General features: G+C 68.1%; 8 protein-coding genes across 8 annotated transcripts; 2 read left to right on the forward strand and 6 right to left on the reverse strand.

Moving 5' to 3' along the window:
* Positions 1-140: 140 nt before the first annotated feature.
* Positions 141-3,063, reverse strand: RHOBADRAFT_66874 (uncharacterized protein). Its single transcript, XM_018419108.1, has 9 exons — positions 2,947-3,063; positions 2,604-2,862; positions 2,326-2,516; positions 2,083-2,230; positions 1,958-2,015; positions 1,200-1,867; positions 704-1,114; positions 517-613; positions 141-408 (listed from the first exon to the last, which is right to left on the reverse strand). Exons 1-9 carry the CDS (start codon positions 2,988-2,990, stop codon positions 215-217), a joined length of 2,070 nt encoding a protein of 689 aa, XP_018268907.1. The 5' UTR covers positions 2,991-3,063; the 3' UTR covers positions 141-214.
* A 1,970-nt stretch (positions 3,064-5,033) lies between these two features.
* On the reverse strand, positions 5,034-6,484 carry RHOBADRAFT_46448 (uncharacterized protein; the record flags this gene model as incomplete). The annotated part of the gene is made up of 6 exons (XM_018414792.1): positions 5,034-5,205; positions 5,362-5,456; positions 5,623-6,045; positions 6,125-6,234; positions 6,309-6,390; positions 6,473-6,484. 6 exons carry the CDS (start codon positions 6,482-6,484, stop codon positions 5,034-5,036), a joined length of 894 nt encoding a protein of 297 aa, XP_018268908.1.
* A 622-nt stretch (positions 6,485-7,106) lies between these two features.
* Positions 7,107-8,115, reverse strand: RHOBADRAFT_65543 (uncharacterized protein). Its single transcript, XM_018418728.1, has 7 exons — positions 8,092-8,115; positions 7,825-7,911; positions 7,680-7,745; positions 7,570-7,591; positions 7,428-7,442; positions 7,283-7,309; positions 7,107-7,203 (listed from the first exon to the last, which is right to left on the reverse strand). Exons 1-7 carry the CDS (start codon positions 8,097-8,099, stop codon positions 7,195-7,197), a joined length of 234 nt encoding a protein of 77 aa, XP_018268909.1. The 5' UTR covers positions 8,100-8,115; the 3' UTR covers positions 7,107-7,194.
* Positions 8,116-8,298: 183 nt separating this feature from the next.
* Positions 8,299-9,564, forward strand: RHOBADRAFT_46450 (uncharacterized protein; the record flags this gene model as incomplete). The annotated part of the gene is made up of 5 exons (XM_018414793.1): positions 8,299-8,563; positions 8,692-8,751; positions 8,824-8,983; positions 9,102-9,140; positions 9,222-9,564. The coding sequence occupies 5 exons, from the start codon at positions 8,299-8,301 to the stop codon at positions 9,562-9,564; spliced, it is 867 nt and encodes a 288-aa protein (XP_018268910.1).
* A 364-nt stretch (positions 9,565-9,928) lies between these two features.
* Positions 9,929-10,081, reverse strand: RHOBADRAFT_3644 (uncharacterized protein; the record flags this gene model as incomplete). Its single annotated transcript, XM_018413352.2, has 1 exon — positions 9,929-10,081. A coding segment is annotated over one exon (153 nt), but the record flags the coding sequence as incomplete, so codon positions are not given.
* Positions 10,082-10,747: 666 nt separating this feature from the next.
* RHOBADRAFT_55535 (uncharacterized protein) lies at positions 10,748-12,773 on the reverse strand (the record flags this gene model as incomplete). Its single annotated transcript, XM_018417897.1, has 3 exons — positions 10,748-11,200; positions 11,279-11,761; positions 11,898-12,773. The coding sequence occupies 3 exons, from the start codon at positions 12,771-12,773 to the stop codon at positions 10,748-10,750; spliced, it is 1,812 nt and encodes a 603-aa protein (XP_018268912.1).
* A 187-nt stretch (positions 12,774-12,960) lies between these two features.
* Positions 12,961-18,254, reverse strand: RHOBADRAFT_55536 (uncharacterized protein; the record flags this gene model as incomplete). Its single annotated transcript, XM_018417898.1, has 8 exons — positions 12,961-13,127; positions 13,202-14,297; positions 14,366-14,490; positions 14,574-15,750; positions 15,826-16,233; positions 16,307-16,593; positions 16,699-16,801; positions 16,912-18,254. The coding sequence occupies 8 exons, from the start codon at positions 18,252-18,254 to the stop codon at positions 13,002-13,004; spliced, it is 4,665 nt and encodes a 1,554-aa protein (XP_018268913.1). The 3' UTR covers positions 12,961-13,001.
* Positions 18,255-18,560: 306 nt separating this feature from the next.
* RHOBADRAFT_55537 (uncharacterized protein) lies at positions 18,561-20,436 on the forward strand. Its single transcript, XM_018417899.1, has 9 exons — positions 18,561-18,720; positions 18,778-18,886; positions 19,032-19,143; positions 19,207-19,445; positions 19,521-19,631; positions 19,701-19,723; positions 19,791-19,910; positions 20,018-20,033; positions 20,188-20,436. The coding sequence occupies exons 1-9, from the start codon at positions 18,678-18,680 to the stop codon at positions 20,327-20,329; spliced, it is 915 nt and encodes a 304-aa protein (XP_018268914.1). The 5' UTR covers positions 18,561-18,677; the 3' UTR covers positions 20,330-20,436.
* The last annotated feature ends 43 nt before the right edge of the window (positions 20,437-20,479 follow it).

Consider the following 20,479-nt stretch of genomic DNA (forward strand, 5'->3'; position numbering starts at 1 on the left):
CCCCCCCCCCCCCCCCCTCGACGACAGCGAGGCGCACGAGAAGATCCGCGAGGACCCCTCGTACACCAAGACGGACAAGGCCGACCTCGCGTCGTGGAAACTCTCGATGGCGCAGACTCTCTCGGACCGACGCACACGATGCTGCACAGAGATGCAATGCAAAGAAAGATACGACACGCCGAGAACGAGAGAGCTACATCCCGAGCCCTCGCCCTCACCTCACCTTGCCGCCACTCGTCGCGCTCGGTGCCTCCTGGTCCCGCAGCAGCAGGAGCACAAACGTCTTCTTGCGTCGCGGAACGGTCGTCGGGTCGACAGTGCTGCTCGGCGGTGCTGGCGGTGCTGAGCCGGTGGTGGCCGAGGAGGAAGGAGGCGGTGCGCGCAGAAGGACGGTCGAGAAAATGACGGCTGCGAGAGGCGCAAATGTACGTCAGGGCTTGTCGCGCCGTCGAACGTCACGGCCTTTGTAGCCTCTAGGAGGTCACCAGGCCGAAGAGAGGAACGAGCGCGACGCACCGAGTCGATCCCGCCTCGCCTCGCGCTCCTCGAGGTCGGCCGTCTCGTTGAGCAAGACGCGCAGGAACGCCAAGATGTACAAGAGCGCGTTGGCGTGCTGAACGACGAGGAGAGCAAGAGTCAGTCAAAGTCTTGAGCGAGAGAAGGAGAAAGGGAGGAAGAGAAGGAGAGAAAAAGAAGGACGCACCGCTTCGGGCAGCTCCCTCACGACCCTGTACGCCTCGTCGCGGTCCTCGCACCCGAGCGCCCGCTCGTACGCGCTCCAACACACGACGGGCTCGGCGAGCGACGCGAGGAAGCCGAGCGTGCACGCCGCGAGCGAGTGCAGGCCAAGGTGGTCCGGCTCGCCGTCGTCGCTGGCGCCAAGGCGGGCGCCGTTGCTGCGGCCCGCCGAGGTGCGCAAATGAGGCGAGGATGGTCGGGACGGCAGGCTCGGCGACGAGAGCGAGATGGCGCCGATGTCGGCCTCGAGGGCGTCGAGCGCGGCGACGGCGTCGGCAACCTCGGCGTGATGCGGCTCGTGCGGCGCCTCATCGTGGTCGGCCGTTGCGGTCGTAGAAGCCGTCGCGAGGAAGCGGTCGAGAGGAAAGTCGGAGCCCTGCAGGATGCGCGAAAGAGTCAGGACGAGTTCGCGAGGCACGCTCGAGAGGGTCGAGCGAGAAAGAGAGAGAGAGGGAGCGCACCGTGTCGAGACACTCCCTCGCGAGCCGCACGAGCTCGTCGTCGCCAGGCATCGCAAACAGGCCGGGCACGTCGAGCGCGTGCTCGGCGAGGAACCCGACGAGGTTGTGCAGCACGAGCGGCACCGCCGACCGCGGCACGTCGTCGCCGTCGGGCCCGGCCGGCGCACCCTTGTCGGCCGCCGCGACGACCTGGGCGATGCGGACGCGCTGCTCGAGGTTCGTCTCGCGGATGGGCGACGCGAGGCGGACGAGGTGCGGGAGGCGGGCGCCAAAGACGGTCGGGGTCCAAGCGCGCGCCGAGACCGAGAGGAACAGGTCCTTGCCGCGCAGCGAGAGGACGAGGAGGTCGGCAATGTCGGCCGCGCTCGTGCTCATCGGGAAGGAGAGCGCGTCGGCGCCCGAGGACGAGGTGACGTGGATCGTGAGGGTGATGGTTTGGCGGGCGCCGGGGAGGACGAGGCCCGAGGCGGGCGTGACGACGAGCCAGGGCGGCGTGAGGGACGACGTGCCGGGCTTGACGACGAACGCCCAGGGCGCGACGACCGTGCCGACGTTGACGACCTCGATCTCGCGCTTGACGGGCTCGTCGTACCGAATCTCGTCAAAGTCGATCGACGGGCTCGGCGCCAGCTTGACGTCGGGTAGCTCGTCGCCGTCGTACTGCTCCACTGCGCGCGTAGAGGTGTGTGAGTGAGGACGCGGCGGCAGACTCGAGGGTGGACGCGGCGGCAGGCTCGAGGGTGGACGAGGGGACGCACGCTCGGCGACGATCTCCTCGTGCACCTCCCTCCTCTTCTCCTGCAAGACGTTGTAGACCTGCCAGGACGCACATGATCAGTCGACAGTCCTCCAACTGCGAGAGGAAGAGAGACGAGGGACGGACCGAGAGCGAGAGCATGGCCGAGACGGGCTTGTGGTCGCTCATGACGACCTCGGGATGGCTCGTGTAGCGCTCGACGGCGCGCACGGCGTCGTCGCGCAGGCCCATGTACAGGATCCGATCGGTCCAGGACGGGACGCGCTGCTTCTCGCTGTAGGTGAGGTGAGGCGCGAGTCAGTCGCCTTTTCTTGGCCAAGGAAGGGAACGACTCCTCGAACGAGGGAGGGGGGACACGAGCCGACGCACGACGTGTCGTAGTTGTGGGTCCCGACGTCAAACTTGAACGTCGGCGCGAACGAGATGGGCGCCTCGGCGAAGCCCTCGAACGCGAGGTCGTGCTCTTGCTGGACCCGGAGCTGGTCGAACCCGAGCAGGAGGTCGTACTCCTTGTTGCCGATCATGCGGTCGACGTCGGCTCGGGGAAGGTCGAGGCGGTACTGCGGCAAAGATCGCGTGGGAACGAGTCAGTCACGTCGCGCTGTGCGGACAGGACGAGGACCCGGTCCGGCGAGAGGTGGACGCACGTTGAGGTCGCCGAACCACACGAGCACCTCGCTCTCCCACACGCTCCACCCCTCGCCGACCTTGACCGCCTCGGGGTTGAGGTTGGGCGTCCACGCCTCGGCGCCGCGAGCCGCCGCCGCCGCCGTCGCCGAGCCCGGCGGGCCGTACGGAAACAAGAGCTGCTCGGCCGTGTCGCGGTACTGGGCGTTGCGCTGCGCCGTGTTCTGCACAAAGGCGGCCAGGTGCGAGTTGACGAACGTGAGTGGCGTGTCGCGGTACCTGCAGCAGCAACGCGCCCATCGTCAGGTTCGGGTCCGAGAGAAGGGGGCCGAGCGCGACGAGAGGCGAACGAGTGCGACGCACCGCAGGCGGATACCGACAGCGCCCTTGTTGGCCATGAGGCCCATGAGCCCGGTCGCGAGGCTCGCGCTGCTGACGTCCGACACGTGCTCGCGCACGTCGTGGCGCACGTAGATGATGATGAGGGCGCCGACGAGCTGGCGCGAATGAAGCTGCGATGCAGGGTCGACGGCAAGTCAGTCCTGCACTCGGTATGCGTGCCCGAGAGAGAGAGAGAGAAGGGAAAGAGGGCGACGCACCTTTGAGTAGGCGACGTCGGGGAACCGCAGCGCGAGCGCCTCCTCGAGAGCCCGGCGCCACACGTCCTCGCGGTACGGCGTGTAGCGCAGCATGGCCTCGGTCGACAAGTCGAGCTCCTGGAACCTGTAGGCGTCGGCGCGAGGCGTCAGGTCGGGCGCCCGATCGAGGCGGACGAGCGAGAGAGAAAGGAAGGGAGGGGGGACGTACCCAAACACGAGCAGCTCTGCGCCGTCGCATTCGTCGACCCAGGCTTGGACGTCTGGTGCGCCGCCCTTGGGCTGCTTGTCGTTGACGTTGAACGTGCCGCTCCAGACCCTGCAGGCGGCGGCGCTCGAGAGTCAGTCCCGTCCGGCCTTGCCGCAGCGCCTTCCTCTCCCTTCGCGACGAGCTTGAGAATAAGGGGGACGCACCGGATCTCGTCTCGCTCGAGGAACTCGTCCTCCCTCTCGCTCAACCGCTGCGCAACCCACCGCTCCGTCGCGGTGCGCTCCTCGGCCGCATAGTCCTCGGCCGCGTCCTCCGGGTCGAACGGGCGCCCGGTGCTGCCGCTCGACGACGCGAACGACGGTTCGGGCGACAGGCGGCCGAAAGTTGGCGGCGGTGCGGGGCCGAGGGACGAGGTCGCCGAGAGGTGCGAGACTGCGAGCGGCGCGAGGAGGGCGGTCGGTCAGGGCGGCGTGAAAGGGAGGGTCAAGCGCGAGGCGCGACGCACCAGAAGACGAAGCACGGTTCCTCCCTCCACTCCTCGTCCTCGTCGGGCTCAGTCGCCCGTCCCCTCGCCTCGCCCTCGCGCCCTCGTACCCCCTCGCCCACGCGAACCCGTCCTCGCCCTCGTCGCCACCGGTAGGCGCCGCACCGGCGCGCTTTTGCGCCGTGTCGAGGGCCGAGAGGAAGTCGGTGACGGGCCGAGAGAGGACGTCGGCCTCGAACGCGAGCGGGGAGCTCGAGGAGGACGAGGGAGGCGGCGAGAGCGTGATGCGGGATTCTGCGTGCGGCGGTCGTCGAGCGCGAGTCAGTCCTGGTCGCACCTTGACAGTAGAGAACGTCTGGACGCACGAGGTCCACCAGCACCGGCTTGAGCACCAGCAGCGAGCTGCGCGACCTCGACCTTGCCGCCCCGTTCGACGGGCACGACTCGCTCGACGACGCCATCTTGGAGGACGAGCACCCTGTACGGCGAGGGCGGCCTGTCAGTACTCGCGGTGGTACTGCAAGATCATGCGCAAGAGGACCACAGCGACGCACGCTGCCCTCGTCGACAGCGAGTGCCGCTCCCCACACCCACCGCCCTCGCCGCCTTGGTGCTCTACGAGCGCGAAGGTGCACTTGGTCGGCTGCACGTGGGCACCCGAGGACGCCGTGTCGTGCGCCTGGGCGACGTCGGTGAGGAGCGCGAGCGGGCGGTCGTCGGCGAGGAGGGCGGGGAGGTCGCTGCGGGGGGCAGGGTCAGTCGGGGCTGCTGCGGGACTCGAGAGAGGCGCAGAGGCGAGCTCACGGGCTTGAAGAGAGGCTCATGGCCGGCACCAGCAGTTGGCGCGGTGTAGCGAGCGAGAGAAAGGTCGAGCTGATGAAGGTCGACCACCTCGTCGATCACTCTGAGCTGCACGTCTCTCTCGACGAGCTCTCTGCAGGCGCGCACACGGTAGAAGTGGAACATCCGCACTGGCGATTCCACTCCCGAAGTACAGGCCCGGCCAGCTAGACGAGCCAGAGAGAGAGAGAGAGGGCAAAGTCCGCCTCCTCGTTCCTCCTCCTCGCGCGCCCACACCGCCCAGTCGCACTCCGTCCCACCAACCCCTTCTCCAGGGTGCCCCTCACCATCGTCCGAGCAAGCGCCGGGTGGCGGCGCTTTACTCGCGCGACGCGAGCCACTCGGCCTTCTTGGCCTCGACGCGCTCGCGGCGCTCCTGGAGCGAGAGCTTCTTCGGGTGCGTCTTCTTGGACGCCTCCTTCCACGAGGCGAGGTCGGCCTTGTCCGTCTTGGTGTACGAGGGGTCCTCGCGGATCTTCTCGTGCGCCTCGCTGTCGTCGAGGGGAGGGGGGGTCGAGCGGGTCAGTTTCGGCGGGCGTTGACGCTGGGGCGGCACGACGACAGCGACGATGACGCCGTGACAGGGTCGACGAGCTCGTGGAGAGGGTAGGATGAGGAGGAGGGCGAGGAGCGGTTCTTGGACGCACCGGTACATGTCCTCGATGTCCTCGGACGAGATGTCGTCCTCGAGGAACGACGAAAACTGCTTGCGGAAGCGCTCCTCGTCCTCCTCCTCGAGGCTCTGTAGACAACAGACCACGGTGAGCACGAATAAAGTAACGAGAACGTCTGGCGACGTCTGCTTGAGGCGCTAGAGGCGCGAGAAGGTGGGGAACCGCGCCGAGCTCTCGCTCGACGACGACGGGACGTGGAGGGGTGGGATTTGACGAGCGAGACGGTGGACGCACCTCCATGAACTCGGCAATGTGGCCACCGTAGATGTACGACTGGAGGACCTCGGCGTCGAGCTCCTTGGACTCGGGGTCAAAGCCCGGGAAGCGGCCCTCCGAGTGGGGGACAAAGATGCCGCCGTCCGACGCGCCCTTCATGGCGCCAAAGACGCGGGCACCGGTCGAGGTGCGCGCGACACCGACGTCGAGGAAGGCCTTGAACGGGCGCGGCTCGCCCTCGATGGCCTCGGTGAGCTCGAGCTCGCCCGAGGGCTCGGTGATGCCCTCGTACTTGTCGGCGAGGCCGAGCTTGGTGAGGGCACGGCGGGCGACGAGGAGACCGGTCGCGTAGCACGCGGCCCAGTTGGTGAGGCCGTGCTTGATGCCGTAGCGCGGGAGCTCGTGCGAGTAGGCGGCGGCGAGGACGACGTCACCCTGGAGCTTGGCCGAGACGATCAAACATGAGAGCTTAGTACGTGAAACATGAGAGCTTAGTACGTTAGCCATGAGAGCTTAGTACGTTAGCCATGAGGACCTGGCAGATCACGTCGCGGTTGGTGATGCGGACGACCAAGCGGTACTTCGGGCTCGCGTACTTGTTCTTCGCCTGGACCACGAGACGCTTGCGCGCTGCAGGCGTGCGGGTACCGGGGTCAGTCCCGTAGCCGTGAGAGGGCGACGAGGAGAGGGAAGGAGGGACGGACCGTAGTAGTCGGTCTTGCCCTCACGACGGCGACGGTACTTGACCTGGAAACGGGAGAAGTACGCGTCGTTCTTCTGGGTCTTCTGCAGGGTGGCTCGGCGAGGCCGGGTCAGTGTACGGTCCTGCTCAAGGCGGCGAGAGAGCGAGAGAGGGCGGTGGACGCACGACGAAAGGCATGCTGTTTGCGGCGGGAGCGTGTGGCGGTTGTGGGAGAGTTGCAGGCGGATCGAGGCGGACAGGCGCGGTAGGCGAGAAGGTTGGCGAAGAGGCGAAGGCGGGTCGAGGAGGATCGAGGCGGGAGAGGGAAGAGGCGGCGGCAGGGCAACAAGGTCAGCTCGTGCACTCGTCTGAACGGGCTCATTCTCGCCCAATGCCCCTCTAGACCGCCCTCGCACACTCGCCCGTGCCCGCAGAGCGAGCGAGCGGTCGTCGCAACCTTGCGGCGCAGAAAAGCTGCGGGGCACGAGCTTCGCCCCTCGTAAACGGCGACGGCGGCTCGGGGTGTGGACGGTGGCGGTCTGGGTGGTCGTGTAGGTGCGAGTCGGTGCGCAGGATAGACGAGCAGACTAACGCGAAGGAAGTGGCCCGGGGTACAGAGAGCAAGAGAAGTGCGGCCGGCTCTTGCGCTCGAGACGGCCACCCTCTGCTGCCTCGCCCTTGCAGCTCTCTCACGCTCGCAAACGCCCAGTGCAACAAGCGAGAGCAATCGACGCCCTTGTTCAGAACCTCGCATCCTGCACACGACGCTCCAGCTCGAGAGCGCCTCTCACTCTCGCTCTCGCGGCGCGACCGACTCGAATCGCGGAAAGGCCCCTCGAGTTGCACGTCTACTCCTCCCGGCCACCTCCCGAGCCACACACAGAAGACACAGACAGAAACAGAGTCGCTTAGAAGGGCTGCGCGAGAGGGAGGGGCGGCGAGGAGGGTCAGGTCGTGCGCGAGTGCGAGGGCAGAGAAGGGCGAGAAGGGGCGCACCTTGTCCGAGTCGGGCGTGTCGTCGGCCTGTGCACGAAGTAAAGTGTGAGTCAGTGACGACCGCGGCGGCAGGCGAGCAGGCGACGCCGAGAGGACAGCGCCGCCGCCTCGACATGCTCGACGGCGAGGACTGGCGCAGACTCACGTAGTAGCTGCGGACCTGCGAGCGCGGTAAAAGGCGTGTCAGCACGTGCGACGAAGGTGGGCACACCGCGCCGAGAGCAAGACGGTGTCCTGCTCCTCGACCCGGAGGCAACAGGACCAGCAAGCGCGAGAGGCCGACGCACACCCGGGACCATGTCGAGGACGCTGCGGTGGGGCTCGAAGAGTCAGCGAGTGAACCGACGGGAGGTACGACCCTCTGCGCAAGAGGCAGAGAGAGTGAGGGGGGACGCACTCGCGCTGGAAGCGGGGGATGCCGGACGCGAGGACGGCGATGGCACCAACGCCCGCAAAGCCCCAGCTGCGTGCGTCGAGAGAGAGGACGGTCAGTCACTGTGTGCCTGGGCGACATAGATGGACAAGGCGAGAGGACGACGGACAGGGCGAGGTTGGGCGCCAGCTTGGTGAAGAAGGCCGGGGTGAAGCCCATGACCGCACGGCCGGGCTTGAGGGGCTGGATGCGGGGCCTGGTGGGTGCAAAGTGCGAGTCAGGTGGGTCCTGGCGGCTGGACGGGCGGGTGCTCGGGGTGCGGCGACGACGGTGGGTGCGATGAGGACGAGGGCGAGTGGAACGACCAAGCGGCTCGCGAGGAGGCCGCCCGAGTGCGGGTGCGCGGCACGCAGAGGATCGAGGGACGAGGACGCACTGGACCATGGCGTCTAGGAGGGCGTGCGAGACGAGGAGCGAATGGGGAAGGGACACGAGCGAATCCGAGGTCGCTCCTCTCTCTCTCTCGCCTTTCCGGCTCCGCAGCTCTCCCTCGTCGCAACAGCTGGACTCTTTGCTTCTTTCCGCCCACACGACCCTCTCGCGTGCCGCTCTCTGCCGGTCGCCCTCGCTAGACCCGCTCGAGATGGCTTCCTCGCCGCCTCCTCGCCGCCGTCAAGCCGACGCCACCGAGCCCAAGTCCACAAAGCGCAAGCCGACGCCGCGTGACGCTCCCAAGCCCAAGTCGAAGCGCGCTCGCCTCACGGTCGACGCCGCCGAGTCGTCCCAGGTCACCTGCCTCGACGAGTACCGTCTCCCGCTCGCCGACGGCGACGCTTTCTACGTCCCCTCGATCGTCGACGAGGCGACCGCTCAACAGTGGCACGACGAGCTCGTCAACCTCGACGAGTGTGAGCTTGCGCTTCCATCGCTCTCTCGTCCCTCGGAACCCGAGACTGAACTCCTTGCGTCCCGCTCGCCCCGTCTCTTCTTCTCTTCCTCGCCCTCCTCGACCCGCTCGCCCGTCGCCGCCACACAGGGTACCGACCAACGCTCAAGGTCTACGGCAAGGACGTCGTCCAGTCGCGCAAGATCGCCGGTGCGTCCTCGCCGGTCTCTCGCGCGTCGCCCTCTTCCTCGTACTGACAAGTCGCCCTCCCCCGACTCTCAGCATTCGCCACCGACCGCTCGCTCGAGCTCAAGTACAGCGGCCACCCGGTCAAGATGAGCTACGACTACCCGCCCCTCCTGCGCAAGATCCAGGACCTCGTCGAGGCGCGCACCGGGTGCCTTTACAATCACGTCATGGCCAACTTGTACGAGGACGGAGGGTGCGTCTCTCCCTCTCTCACCCTCTCTCTGTCGTAGTTCTCTCCCTGGGCGTCGAAACGGCGGGCGGCACTGACAGCCCAAGCGCACGGCCCTCGTCCCCTCCGCCCTTTCCCGCAGCGTCTACATCGGCAAGCACCGCGACAACCGCGAGAATCGGTCCGTCTCCTCCTCCTCCCCCTCCTCACTCGGCGCACTCGGCGAGCGCAACCTGACGACCCTCGTGGGCACGGCCCACAGCGTCATCGCGTCCCTCTCGCTCGGCCAGCCGCGCACTTTTATCCTCACGCACACGCACCCTCCCCCGGCTTTGTCCACCTCTGCGCCCTCGGACGTCCCTCCCACTGCGCCCCCTCACTCGACCTCGTCCTCGTCCTCGTCCTCGCCCTCGGACCCGACCGACCCGCCGCCACGACCGCCCGCACCGGCGCTCGTGTACACACACCGCTCGACGCTCGCGTCGGGCTCGCTCCTCGTCATGCAGGGCGCCATGCAGCAGCACTGGAAACACGAGGTGCCGCGCGAGAAGCGCGCGTGCAAGGGCAGTCGCATCTCGTTGACGTTCCGGCAGCTCGTGTTCTGAGCCCTTGAGGCGGCGAGGCGGCGAGCGGCGGCGGCAGGGAACTGCAACCGAGGGACGTTCTCGAGATGTTTCTCTCGGAGCGAGAGGCGAGAGGAGATGCGAGAGCGCGAGAGAGGAAGAAGCGAAGTTGGTACAGTACAGCTCGCCGACAGCTATCCTCCTTGGTCCTCCTCGCGGCGCCGATCGCCCAGAGTTCCTCGCACATCCTTGACCGGATCTTGAGGCGTCACGCCGACCTCGACGACCTGGAACCCTGACCTCGTCCGCTCGACGACGACGACGAAGATGGTGGCCGCGCTCGCGGCAACCGGGCTCAGCTCGCTGCCCGCTCCACCTCGCCGGCCTGGCCCTCCCGTTCGCCCGCTCAGTGACTGAGGAACTTGCGCCCCTTTGCCCACCGCCTCGCGAGCGTCCTGCGGCCCGTCTTGGACTTCTTGCGGACGAGGAACCCGTGCTTGCGCTTGCGGCGCACCTGCGACGGCTGGTACTCGGCGCCGTACACGGCCGTGCGGACCTGCTGCTGGTCGGCGGCGGGGCGCGACGCGAGGAGGAGCGACAGGAGGGGCGACGAGGACGAGGAGGGGGAGACGAGGGTCGGCCGCAGCGAGGCGAGGAGGGGCCGCGCGCCACTCGGGCGGAAGAGGGTCGGCGTGGAGCGGGCGGCAGGCGCCGCTGGTGCTGGTGCTGGTGCGGGTGCGCGCGCGAGGAGGGTGGCCGGCTGAGGGCGGGCGGAGGAGAGGGCGGCCCGGGACGACGACACGAGGGCGCGAGGGAGGCGGGGCATGGTGGGCTCGGTGGGGGTGCTGCTGAGCTGCTAGACGCTCTGCTCGGTTTGGCTGAGCGGCGAGTCGTGTGCGAGACGCGGCCAGGACAGCTTCGTCCTTCGCTCGTTCGCGGCGAACCTCAGATGAACTCGCTCGCCTCGTGGCGACTGTGGGCTCGAGGGAATTCGGTAGATCTCGCTCTAGCCACGCCCTGTGCCCCGCTCACGACTGGCAGCCAAGCTCGAGGCAATGTCACTCCTCGCTCTCCTCCTCATCGCGCCCGCGCGAGCTCGCCTCGCGGTGAGAAAGGACGCGCTAAATAGATTGCAAAGGTAGAGACAATGACAAAGCGGAGAGCACCGAGGGGCTCGAAGACACAGACAAGGTACAAAAAGAGAGAGAGAGGGAGAGAGAACCGCTCACTCCTCGTTGGCGACCCACGCCGGGCTGTTCCACGGCACCTCGCCGCTCCTGTACGGCCTCGCCGGCGTCACGTACGTCAGGACGTCCTCCCACGACGCGCCCGGCCCAGGCTCGAGCATCGAGACGAGGTCCTCGCCGCGCACGACGACGCCGAGCTCAAAGTTCTGCGCCGTGAGCTTGCGCGACGCGGGCTTGGTGCCACGCGCCGGGGCGAGTACCGGGTCACCGAGGGCCGCCTTCGACAGGTTGTGCGAGCCGAGGTAGATCATGTAGGGCGTCGGCGAGGGCGAGGGCGACGTCGACGAGGACGGGCGGCGCCACAGGATCATCTTCTCGTGGAACAGGCTCGAGTAGTCCTTGGACTGGTAGTCGTGGAACATGGAGCGGATGTCGACAGGCGCCGAGGGGAAGGCCGAGGTGCGGATGCAGCAGCCGATGTTGGACGCGACCTGTGGCGGGAGAAAGGGTCAGTCCACGTCGCCAGGTCGAGCTCGAGAAACGGGGGAGAGAGAGAAAGAGGGACGCACAGAGCGCACGTCGTCGTCGCACGCGTGAACCGTCTCCCTCGTCGGGAACACGACGCGCCACTTGGGCAGCTCCCACCCGTCGACGTCGCCCTCGACCGCCCGCTGCGGGTTCCTCCCCCTCAGCAGCCGGTCGACCCGCTTGACCCAGACCTGCGCCTCGTGCAGCGGACCGACGCTCCCGCAGCAGAACTCGAGCTCGACGTCGTGGCGCTCGGCCTCGGGGATGATCTGCTGCGCGAGCGAGTTGAGGCGGAACACGGAAAAGTCGTCGCAGGCCGGCATGTTTTTGACTCGAGGGGTCGACGGGACGAGGTGCACACGGTCAACGGTCGCGCCAAAGTTGTACTTGCCGCGCAGGTCGGCGAGGTACGACTCGGGGCAGCCGAGGTCGGCCATGTGGGCGAACAGGCGCTGCTCAAAGTCGGTCGACAGGTGGCCGCGCTCGCTCCTCGACAGCTTCTTGAACGACTGGACGAACCAGTGCTGCGGCGCGAAGAAAGTCCGGGTCAGTGTCCGTCGGGCGGCGAGAATAGGGTGCGAGAGAAGGCGGGTGGGAGGGAAAGCAAGGGAGGAGGGAGGGACGGGAAGGGAAGGGAGAGACAGAGAAAGAGGGACGCACGTTGTCGCTGAGCTCCATGTCGCCGCGCATGGCGTTGGCCGACGTGATGACTACGAGGAGCCACTCGGGGTACTTGATGACGAACGCCTTCGAGTGGACGCACCTCGCGCCGAACGGGTACACGGCGTTCCAGTTGGGCCCGGCGACGAGCTTCCACAGGGTCGCGAGCTCGGCCGACACGACGGCGTGGTCCTTCTGATTGTACCGGGCCTTGTTGGCGATGCCGGCGCGGGCGCAGGCGACGTCGCGCAGCCGGTCCGTGTGGATGTCGCCCGAGACGTGGATCGGGACGTTGCGCCACCGGTGCGGGCCGCCTTCGAAGCCGTCGATGGGCAACAGCGGGCCGAACAGGTCCACCTCGGGCAGGAAGGTGTTCATCCACAGGCCGCGGATCGACTCGGGGCGGAGGAGCTCGTGCAGCTCGATGCAGTTGGGCGCGCCGCTCGCCTTGCGGACAGGGGTGCGCGTGTGGAAGATGCGGCCCTTCTCGAAGCGCTCGAGCGACCCTGCTGGCCAGGGCACGGCGGACGGGATCTGGTCGACGCCGGGTGCGGCGGCGTCGAGTGCGCTCTCGCCGGCGGCGAGGCGGAACAGGGCGCGCGACAGGAGCGGCGGGACCTGGCCCGAGAACGCGAGCGCCCTGGCGACGGCGTGCCAGCCCTCGACGTGGACCCTGGGCGGCGGCGGCGTCGACGCGAGCGGAGGGTGGAGGACGAGGCGGGGCTTGGTGTCGACGTCGGCGCCGTCCGGGTCGCGTGGACGCTTGGCGGGAGCGCTGCCAGCACCTTGCTGCGCCGAGAGCCGCTTCAGCTCGGCGTACTGCTCGAACAGGACGTGCTGCATGGCCTCCGCCTCGTGCCGGTCGAGTTGGCTCATCGAGGACGAGAGGCGAGGCACGGGCGTGCGCCAGGCTAGGGCAGCGGGGCCAGCTGGGCGGTGCTTGCTGCAGCGGCGAGCAGCTCGACTAGGGGCGGGCAAAGGCGGGCGTGCTGTGGAGAGCCGGCCCGCCTCATCTTCTCCTCGTCCTTGCTCGAGACGCAGTCGACAAACTCTCTCGAGAGGAGGATCTGATGCGCGGATGATGCATTCTACGTCTATCCAAGTCTACTGAGCCGCCTTCTGGCGCAGCCACTGTGCCTGCTGGGCGACCGTCGGCAACTTCGAGAGCTGCTGCGTCGGGACCGCGAGCCCGACCTTCTTGAGCCGCACCGCCAGCCGCATCGTCGAGATCTGTGAGACGACCCGACGAGTCAGAAGGGAAGAGAGATGGAACGGAGAGAGAAGGAGAGAAAGAGAGAACGCACCGAATCGCCGCCCAGGGAGCTGAAGCTGTCGTGAGCGCCGATCTCGCCCTCGTCCACCCTGAGCACCGCCGCCCACTCCCTCTTGAGCCGCTCGACGTACTCGACCGTTTCGCCGTCGAGCTCGACAGGCGGAGCAGCAGCAGACCCGGCCCTCGCCGCCGCGTCACTCGTCGTCGCCCGCTTGGCCCGCGCGAGGTCGCTCGCCGCATCGCCGACGAGCTTGACGTCCTCGACAGTCGTGCACGGCGCCGTCGTGAGGTAGTCGAGCACGGTCGCGACGCTCTTGAGCACGGCCTCGACCTCGGCCTGGTCGACGATGCGCTCGTCGAAGAAGCACGCGAGCTCGAGGCGGTCCTTGTCGTGCATCTCGGGCGTCACCTCGAACGAGAGCGTGTAGTTGGTTGGCATGTGGATGCGCTCGGGCGGCTGGCGGATCGGCCACGGCGCGGCTTCGTCGAACGCCGGGTCCCGCTCGGCGAGCGACTGGAACGTGACGAGGATGTCAAACAGGTCGGCGCGCCCACCGGCGAGGTCGCACACGGACGCGAGCTGCGACAGCGTCACGTGCTGGTGCAGGCGGGCGCGACGGTCGGCCTCGGCCTCGGCGCGAGCGAGCGACAGGAGCGACGACGAGCGCGACTCGTCGAACCGGATGCGCGACGGGAGGACCGAGACGCAAGGCCCGATGATCTCGTCGGCGTCGACAACGTCGATGTCGCGGCCCGAGCGCACGATGCCGACGTTGACGTCGCTCGACTGGGCGTGGTGCTGCAGCGCGACGAGGATGGCAACCCGGCTCGCGATGGCGGGCGTGATGCCGTGCTTGTGGGACAAGGCGTCGAGCTCGCCCGACCAATGCTGGATGGCGGCACCCGTCGTCGCGAGCATGTCGCCGTCGAGCGGAGCCTGCGACGGCCAGCCGAGCGGACGCGCGCCGTCGAGGTAGCCGCGCCAAAAGTCGACCGTGTCTTGCGGCGGCGACGACTCGCCGAGCCACCAGCCGGCGACGTTGCCGAACGACGGGCGACTAGGCGGCGACAGGCCGAAGCACAGGTCGCGCAGGTCGGCCGTGAGGAGCTCGAGCGTCCAGCCGTCGCTGCAGGAGGCCACGAGTCAGTCTCGGCGGCGAGAGCGGGACGCCAGTATGAGCGAGAGTGGACGTACCTCATGGCGTGATGCATGCTCCAGGCAAGTTTGCGATCGCCGTTGATGAGCGAAAAGAGAGCGAACGAGAGCGAGAGGCGGCCCCACTGGAACGAGTGCGCCTCGCGGTCGCGGCGGAGCCAGTCCTGCAGCACGAGGGGCAGTCAGTCAGGGTTCTTCGAGTGACAGGCGGGCAGAGAGGGTCATGAAAGAGAAAGAGGGGACGCACCCCGACGACCTCGTCCACCTTCTCGCCCTCTCGCACCTCGACCCGCTCGATCTCGACCTGCCGCCTCACCTCCTCATCCTCCGCCTCGAGCACGACCGCGATCGTGCGCTCGAGCGTCTCGCTCACGACGAACACCTCCCTCAGGACGTCGTGCCGCCGAACGAGTTCGCGCACGCACCTCTGGAGCTTGTCGAGCGGGAGCTGGGCCTCGACGACAGGGACGGCGTACACGGCCTGGGCGTAGTAGTGCCCTCGAGGCGAGTCGAACGACGGGGCGAGGAGCGCGTCCTGCGCGGGCGAGGTCGGGTAGACGTCGGCGATGCGGGCGCGAGGAAGGGGAGGGCTCGAGGTCGCGAGCTCGGCGAACAGGGCGTCGTGCTGCGCGGCGGGGATGAGCGAGAAGCGCTCGTACGGCGTGTCGACCGGCGCGGCGGTCGTCGACGTGCCGTTCTCGGCGGGTCCGGCGCTGTCGGCGCCGACGCGCTCGAGCGCAGCGGCGCACGCAGAAAGCGTCGCCGCCTCGGCGAGGTCGCGGAACGTGACACGGCGGTAGCCCTCGGCCCGCAGCGCGCCGACGAGCTTCATGAACCGGATCGAGTCGCCGCCGAGCTTGGTGAAGCTGTCCTGGTCGGCGATCGACGCCGCACCGTCCTCGTCGGCGAGGCGCAGGATCTTGGCCCACGCTCGGCGCGCCGCGTCGAACGCCGGCGAGCGCGTGTGCGTGCGCTCGTCGTCCTCGACGAGCTCGGTCGTGCCGTTCGACGTGGACGGGCGCTGAGCGCGAGTCGCGCCGCGAAAGTCGAAGGCCTCGGCGAGCGAGCGCAGCGCCTTGCGGTCGGCCTTGCCCATGCCCTGGGTCGGGATGCGGTTGACGGCGAGCCAGTACCGCGGGACCATGTAGCCCGGGAGCTTGTCGGCGAGTCGGGCCTTGAGGTCTTCGGTGAGGTCGGCGAAAGTCGAGGTCGAGGTGAGCGGCATGATCTCGATGGCGCCGGCCGAGTGCGAGTGGTGCGCCTCGGCGGTGGTCGACGACGGCGGGCGGAAGGACGGCGAGAGCTCGAGGAAGGCGACGAGGGCGGTGCCGAGCGAGGGAAGCTCGACCTTGTCGACGATGCCGCGCGAGACGGCCGGGTTGGCCTTGGACGACAGGTTCTCCTCGATCTCGCCGACCTCGATGCTGCACACGAGCGGAAGGAGGAGAGTCAGGACAACCGGTCTCGACGCGAGGACGGTCGAGGGGAGGAAGACGCACCGCAGCCCGTTGACCTTGACCTGGCCGTCCTTCCTCCCGAGGCACTCGATCCACCCTTCCTGCTCCCCCTCGCCCTCCCACTCGGCGACGACCCACCGCCCGAGGTCGCCGGTGCGGTACACGACCTCGCCCTTCTCGCCGATGCCCTCGGACCCGTCGGACGCGACAAAGACGCCGGCGTTGAGCTCGGCGCGGACGTAGCCGCGCGTGACCTGGGCGCCGAGGACGCAGATCTCGCCGATGCAGCCGAGGGGAAGAGGGCGCAGGGACGAGGGGGACGAGGTGGAAGACGAGGGCGGGAGGATGTGGATGCGGGTCGAGCCGGTCGGGCGGCCGATGGGGAGCGAAAAGGGCGCAGGAGGCGAGGGCGAGAGCGACTGGTTCGAGATGACGCCGACGGTCGTCTCGCTGTGTGTGGCCGAGAGCGTCAGAGTCGAGTCAAGACGTCGAGAGGGGAGGGCAGGAGGGAGCGAGGACGTACGTCGGCCCATAGTCGATGCACACGCGCACGCCTCGCTCGCGCCACTTGTCCCTCACGGCCTTCTCGACCTTCTCGCCGCCCGTGTTGACCTGCTTGATCTTGAATCCGGCCCTGCGCCACGCGTCTCGGACCGACTCGCCCTCGCGCGACTGCGCCTCGTCGTGCTCGAACAGTATGGCACCGATCGTCGGCGTCAAGTCGACGAGGGTGCACTCGAGGGCGAGGATCGAGTCGGCGAGGGACGAGTAGAGCGACGAGGGCGTCGTGAGGCACAGGGTGGCGCCGTGCTGCGGGCGAGGAAGGGAGAGTCAGCTCCTCATCTACGCGCAGCCGCAGCGGCGCCGCGCAAGGCGCAGCGCTGCCCTGACGGAACGAAACGAGCGCCGACTCACGGCGAACGTGTCCCAGATGTTCATGACCGAGACGTCGAACGAGTAGGACGGGAACTGGAGGACTCGCTCTCCTCGTGCTCGCCCAAACACGCCGCGGTAGTTCCTGCACGGCGTCGAGAGCGTAAGTTCGTCGTCTCGATCGTACGAGCGTGTGAGACGGTGGGCGAGAGCAGTTGAGGAGGGGAGGAAGGGAGGAACGAGCGCGGGACGCACCTCAAGAAGGCGGCGACGTTGCGCTGCTCGACCATGATGCCCTTGGGCTTGCCCGTCGTCCCGCTCGTGTAGATGACGTACGCGAGGTCGTCCTCCTCGACGAGCGGCCACCCGCCGACGCCCTCGACGCTCGGGACCGGGAACCGCCGCGCGAGCTCGTCGCCCGCCGCCGCCGATGACGACTCGTGCGCGGCCGCAAAGTCGAGGAGCGGCGCGAGAAGCTCGGCCGGGTCGACGACGGCACGGAAGAGCGGCTTCGCCGAGCTGCTGTCGCCGTCGCGCGTCATGCGCTCCCACCGCGCGCGCTCGCCGTCGGTGCCCTGGACGAGCGCAGCGCTCGCGAGCATGCCCTTGTCGGCGAGCTCGGCGCAGATGCCCTCCTTGCGGGCGGCGGGGAACGACGGCTCGAGGGCGAGGTAGCCGTAGCCGGCGAGGGACGCCGCGAGGAGCGAGACGACCATGGCGGGCGACTTGTCGACGACGATGGGGAGGACGAGGGCGCCGTTGCGGGGTGCGGCGCCGGTGGACGTCGGGTACGGGGACGACAGGAGAAGGTGGGCGGCGAGGAAGTGGGCGAGGTGCGAGAGCTGGGCGTACGAGAGCCGGAGCGCGCCTGCGCGGTCCGGCTCAGAGGGCGAGGGGATGAAGTGGAGGGCCGGGTCGTCCGGGTGGCGCTGTGCCGCGTGAAGGAAGAACGATGCGAGGGTGTTGACGGAGGGAGGGTAGGCGTCTGGCTCGTGGATCGTCGACGGGCACGACGAGTAGCGCTCGAGCGCCTGGGCCTCGTGCGGCGGGGCGAGCGCGACGGACGACAGGGGCCGGTCGTGGTCGGCGGTGAGGATGTCGAGGGCGGCCGTGTGGACGTGCTCGAGGAACCACTGGGCCTCGAGGCGCGGCACGACGCTCGTGTCGCTCGTGAGGACGAACGCGAGGCGCTTGCCGTCGTCGACGAGGGCATGTTCGAGCTGGAGCGGCGCCGGTGGTCGCGCCGCGGGTCCTCGGCCCTCGCCCTGGGCGAAGACGGCGAGCCGGGGTGCGTCTGCGCCCTCGAGCGCGCTGTCGTCGTCGTGCCCCACCTCGACCTGGGCGAGGAGCCGATCGAGCGAGGCGGCGAGGTCGAGCTCGCCCTGGACGATGGCGCCACCGGTGACGGCGAAGGCGAAGCGGTCCTCGCCTGCGTGCGCTGCAAGTGCGAGAGCTGCTGCTGCGCGGACGGCGCGGTCGAGGTCGAGGTCGCGGTCGCGGGAGGGCGGCGGTGCAGGCGACGAGAGGTGGATGGTGTCGAGGCGCGCGCGGTCGAGGGTGTAGCTGGTCGGCAGCCGCGGGTAGTCGGGCGGCGGCATGGCGCTCTCCTGTGCAGCAGCGAGCTCAAGGAGAAGAGAGCGAGGCGAACGAGTCGATCTCGCTCTTCTCGCTCGGAGTTTGGCCTCGCTTCCGCGGCCTCGTCTTCCCCCGACGCTAGCTGTGGGCAAGCCGACGCCTGCTGTGCCACTTGCTCCCTGTGCACCAGCCGGCGCTCTCGCTCCCCCAGGCTCGAGGCCGGCTCGGCCGGAAACTGCTCCTCCGAATCTCCCCCGCGTTCGCCGACGAGGCGAACAGAGTCCTCGCTCTCGCTCCACACCGCCTTGCGCACCTGCTTGCCTGGCGAGCTCCACCGCACGAGCTACGCGGACGACCTCGAGCCAATTGGGCGACTCGACCAGCTGTCCTCGTCTCTCTCGCTTGCTCCACCTGTGCTCATCTCTCCTGCCCCGTCGCGACTCGCAATGTACAAGGGCAAGGTCGCAATCGTCACCGGTGCCGCAAGTGGTGCGTCCTCGATCTCTCGCGGCCCACCAGACGCCCGCCTGACGACGCTACGTGCAGGAATCGGCCTCGGCATCGCCGAGCACCTCCTCGACCAAGGCGCCAGGGTCGTCGTCGGCGACCTCAATGCTGTCGCAGGCGTCCAAGTGGTCGACAAGCTCAAGGCCAAGTGCGTCCACGTCTCACGCGCATCCCCGTGGCGGGAGACGTCGTCCTCGCGTCGCAAAAAGAGCCGCTCGCGCGCCGCCGACGACGGGCGCGCCTTGCCTCGCGCTGTGTGAACGAGATCCTGACCCCGCGCACTGCCCTCGCAGGTACGGCGACGACAAGGTCGAGTTCTGCGCCGTCAACGTGACTGATTGGGCGTCCGTCTGCACCCTGTTCGCGCTCGCGAGCAAGACGTTTGGCTCTCGCATCGACTTTGTCGTCCGTCCACCTCCTCCAAAGGTCTTCTCTCAGCACCCAGACTTACTCTCCCGTCGCACGCAGTTCGTCAACGCCGGCATTGCGCAGATGTCCGAGATGCGCTCGTCCGACCCTGGCCACTTCTCGACGACGCACCACCCGTCGCTCGACGACCTCGGCGACCGCCCGCCGCGGCTGAGCGTCATCCGCGTCAATCTCGACGGCGTCCTGTACACGCTCCATGCCGCGTTGGCCTACTTTCGCGCGCAGGACAAGGACGAGGACGGCTGGCGCGGCAAGTTTGTCGCGACGGGCTCGAACGCGTGCGTCCCTCTCTCTCTCTCTCGCCTCGCGCCCTGTCGAAGAGGCAGACAGTCCAGACGCACACCAACACGCAGGTCTATCTACCCGTTCCCGAACGATGCGCTGTACGCTGCGGCCAAGCAGGGCGTCCTCGGCATGTGCCGCGCCGTCGGCCCGAAAGTCCTCGACGAGGGCATCACGGTCAAGTGAGCTCTGCGGTTCTCTCTCAGTCACTTGTGCGCCGCCCTGACGTATTCTCTCGCCCCCTCTCGCAGCTGCTTCGGCCCGTCCGTCGTCGGTGCGTCCGCCCTTCCCGCCCCTCCCACGCGCACGGACCCTGACCTGACCAGTTCCCGCTCACACAGCGACGGGCCTCGCGCCACCCGACTTTATCAACATGCTCGAGCGCGAGCACCGCCTGACGCCGATGAGGACGGTCACCGACGCCGTCGACGTCTTCCTCGACCCCAAGAGCCAGGTCACAGGTGCGTCGTCGGCTCGCTCTCGCTCTCGAGAGTCGGCTTTCGTGCCGAGCTCTCGAGTAGGTGGACAAGCCGAGAAGCTCACTGACACTCGGACCCTCGTCTCGCAGGGCAGATCATCGAGAAGTGCGTCGTCGCCCGTCCTCCTCTTTTCTCTCTCTCCCCTTTCCCTCCCCCTTTCCCTCTCCCTCCCTCTTTCTCTCTCTCTGTCTCTCTCTCTCTCTGCTTCTCTCCTCGCCAGACTGACCTCGCCCGCTCTCTCCCCTCTCCCCTCTCGCAGCTGCGGCACCAAGAATGTCTTCCGCTCCGTACCGACATACATGGACGGCGCCGCCCGCGCCAACATGAACGAGTTCCACCCGGTCGACCAGATCGACTCGGCCTTGAGCGTCGACGGGCTCGGACTCGACGTCGTCTCGTGACGAGCCTCTCATGCTCATGCAGCAGTACAGTACAGCACACGAATTGATATTTCAGTTTCTCGCACATCCTGCACAGAGCGCGCTGTTCCTCGAGAGTCCGGGAGAGCTGAGAGAGAGAGAGAGAGAGAGAGAGAGAGAGAGAGAGAGAGA

Source organism: Rhodotorula graminis (assembly GCF_001329695.1).
Source record: "Rhodotorula graminis WP1 unplaced genomic scaffold RHOBAscaffold_13, whole genome shotgun sequence".
Lineage (NCBI taxonomy): Eukaryota > Fungi > Basidiomycota > Microbotryomycetes > Sporidiobolales > Sporidiobolaceae > Rhodotorula > Rhodotorula graminis.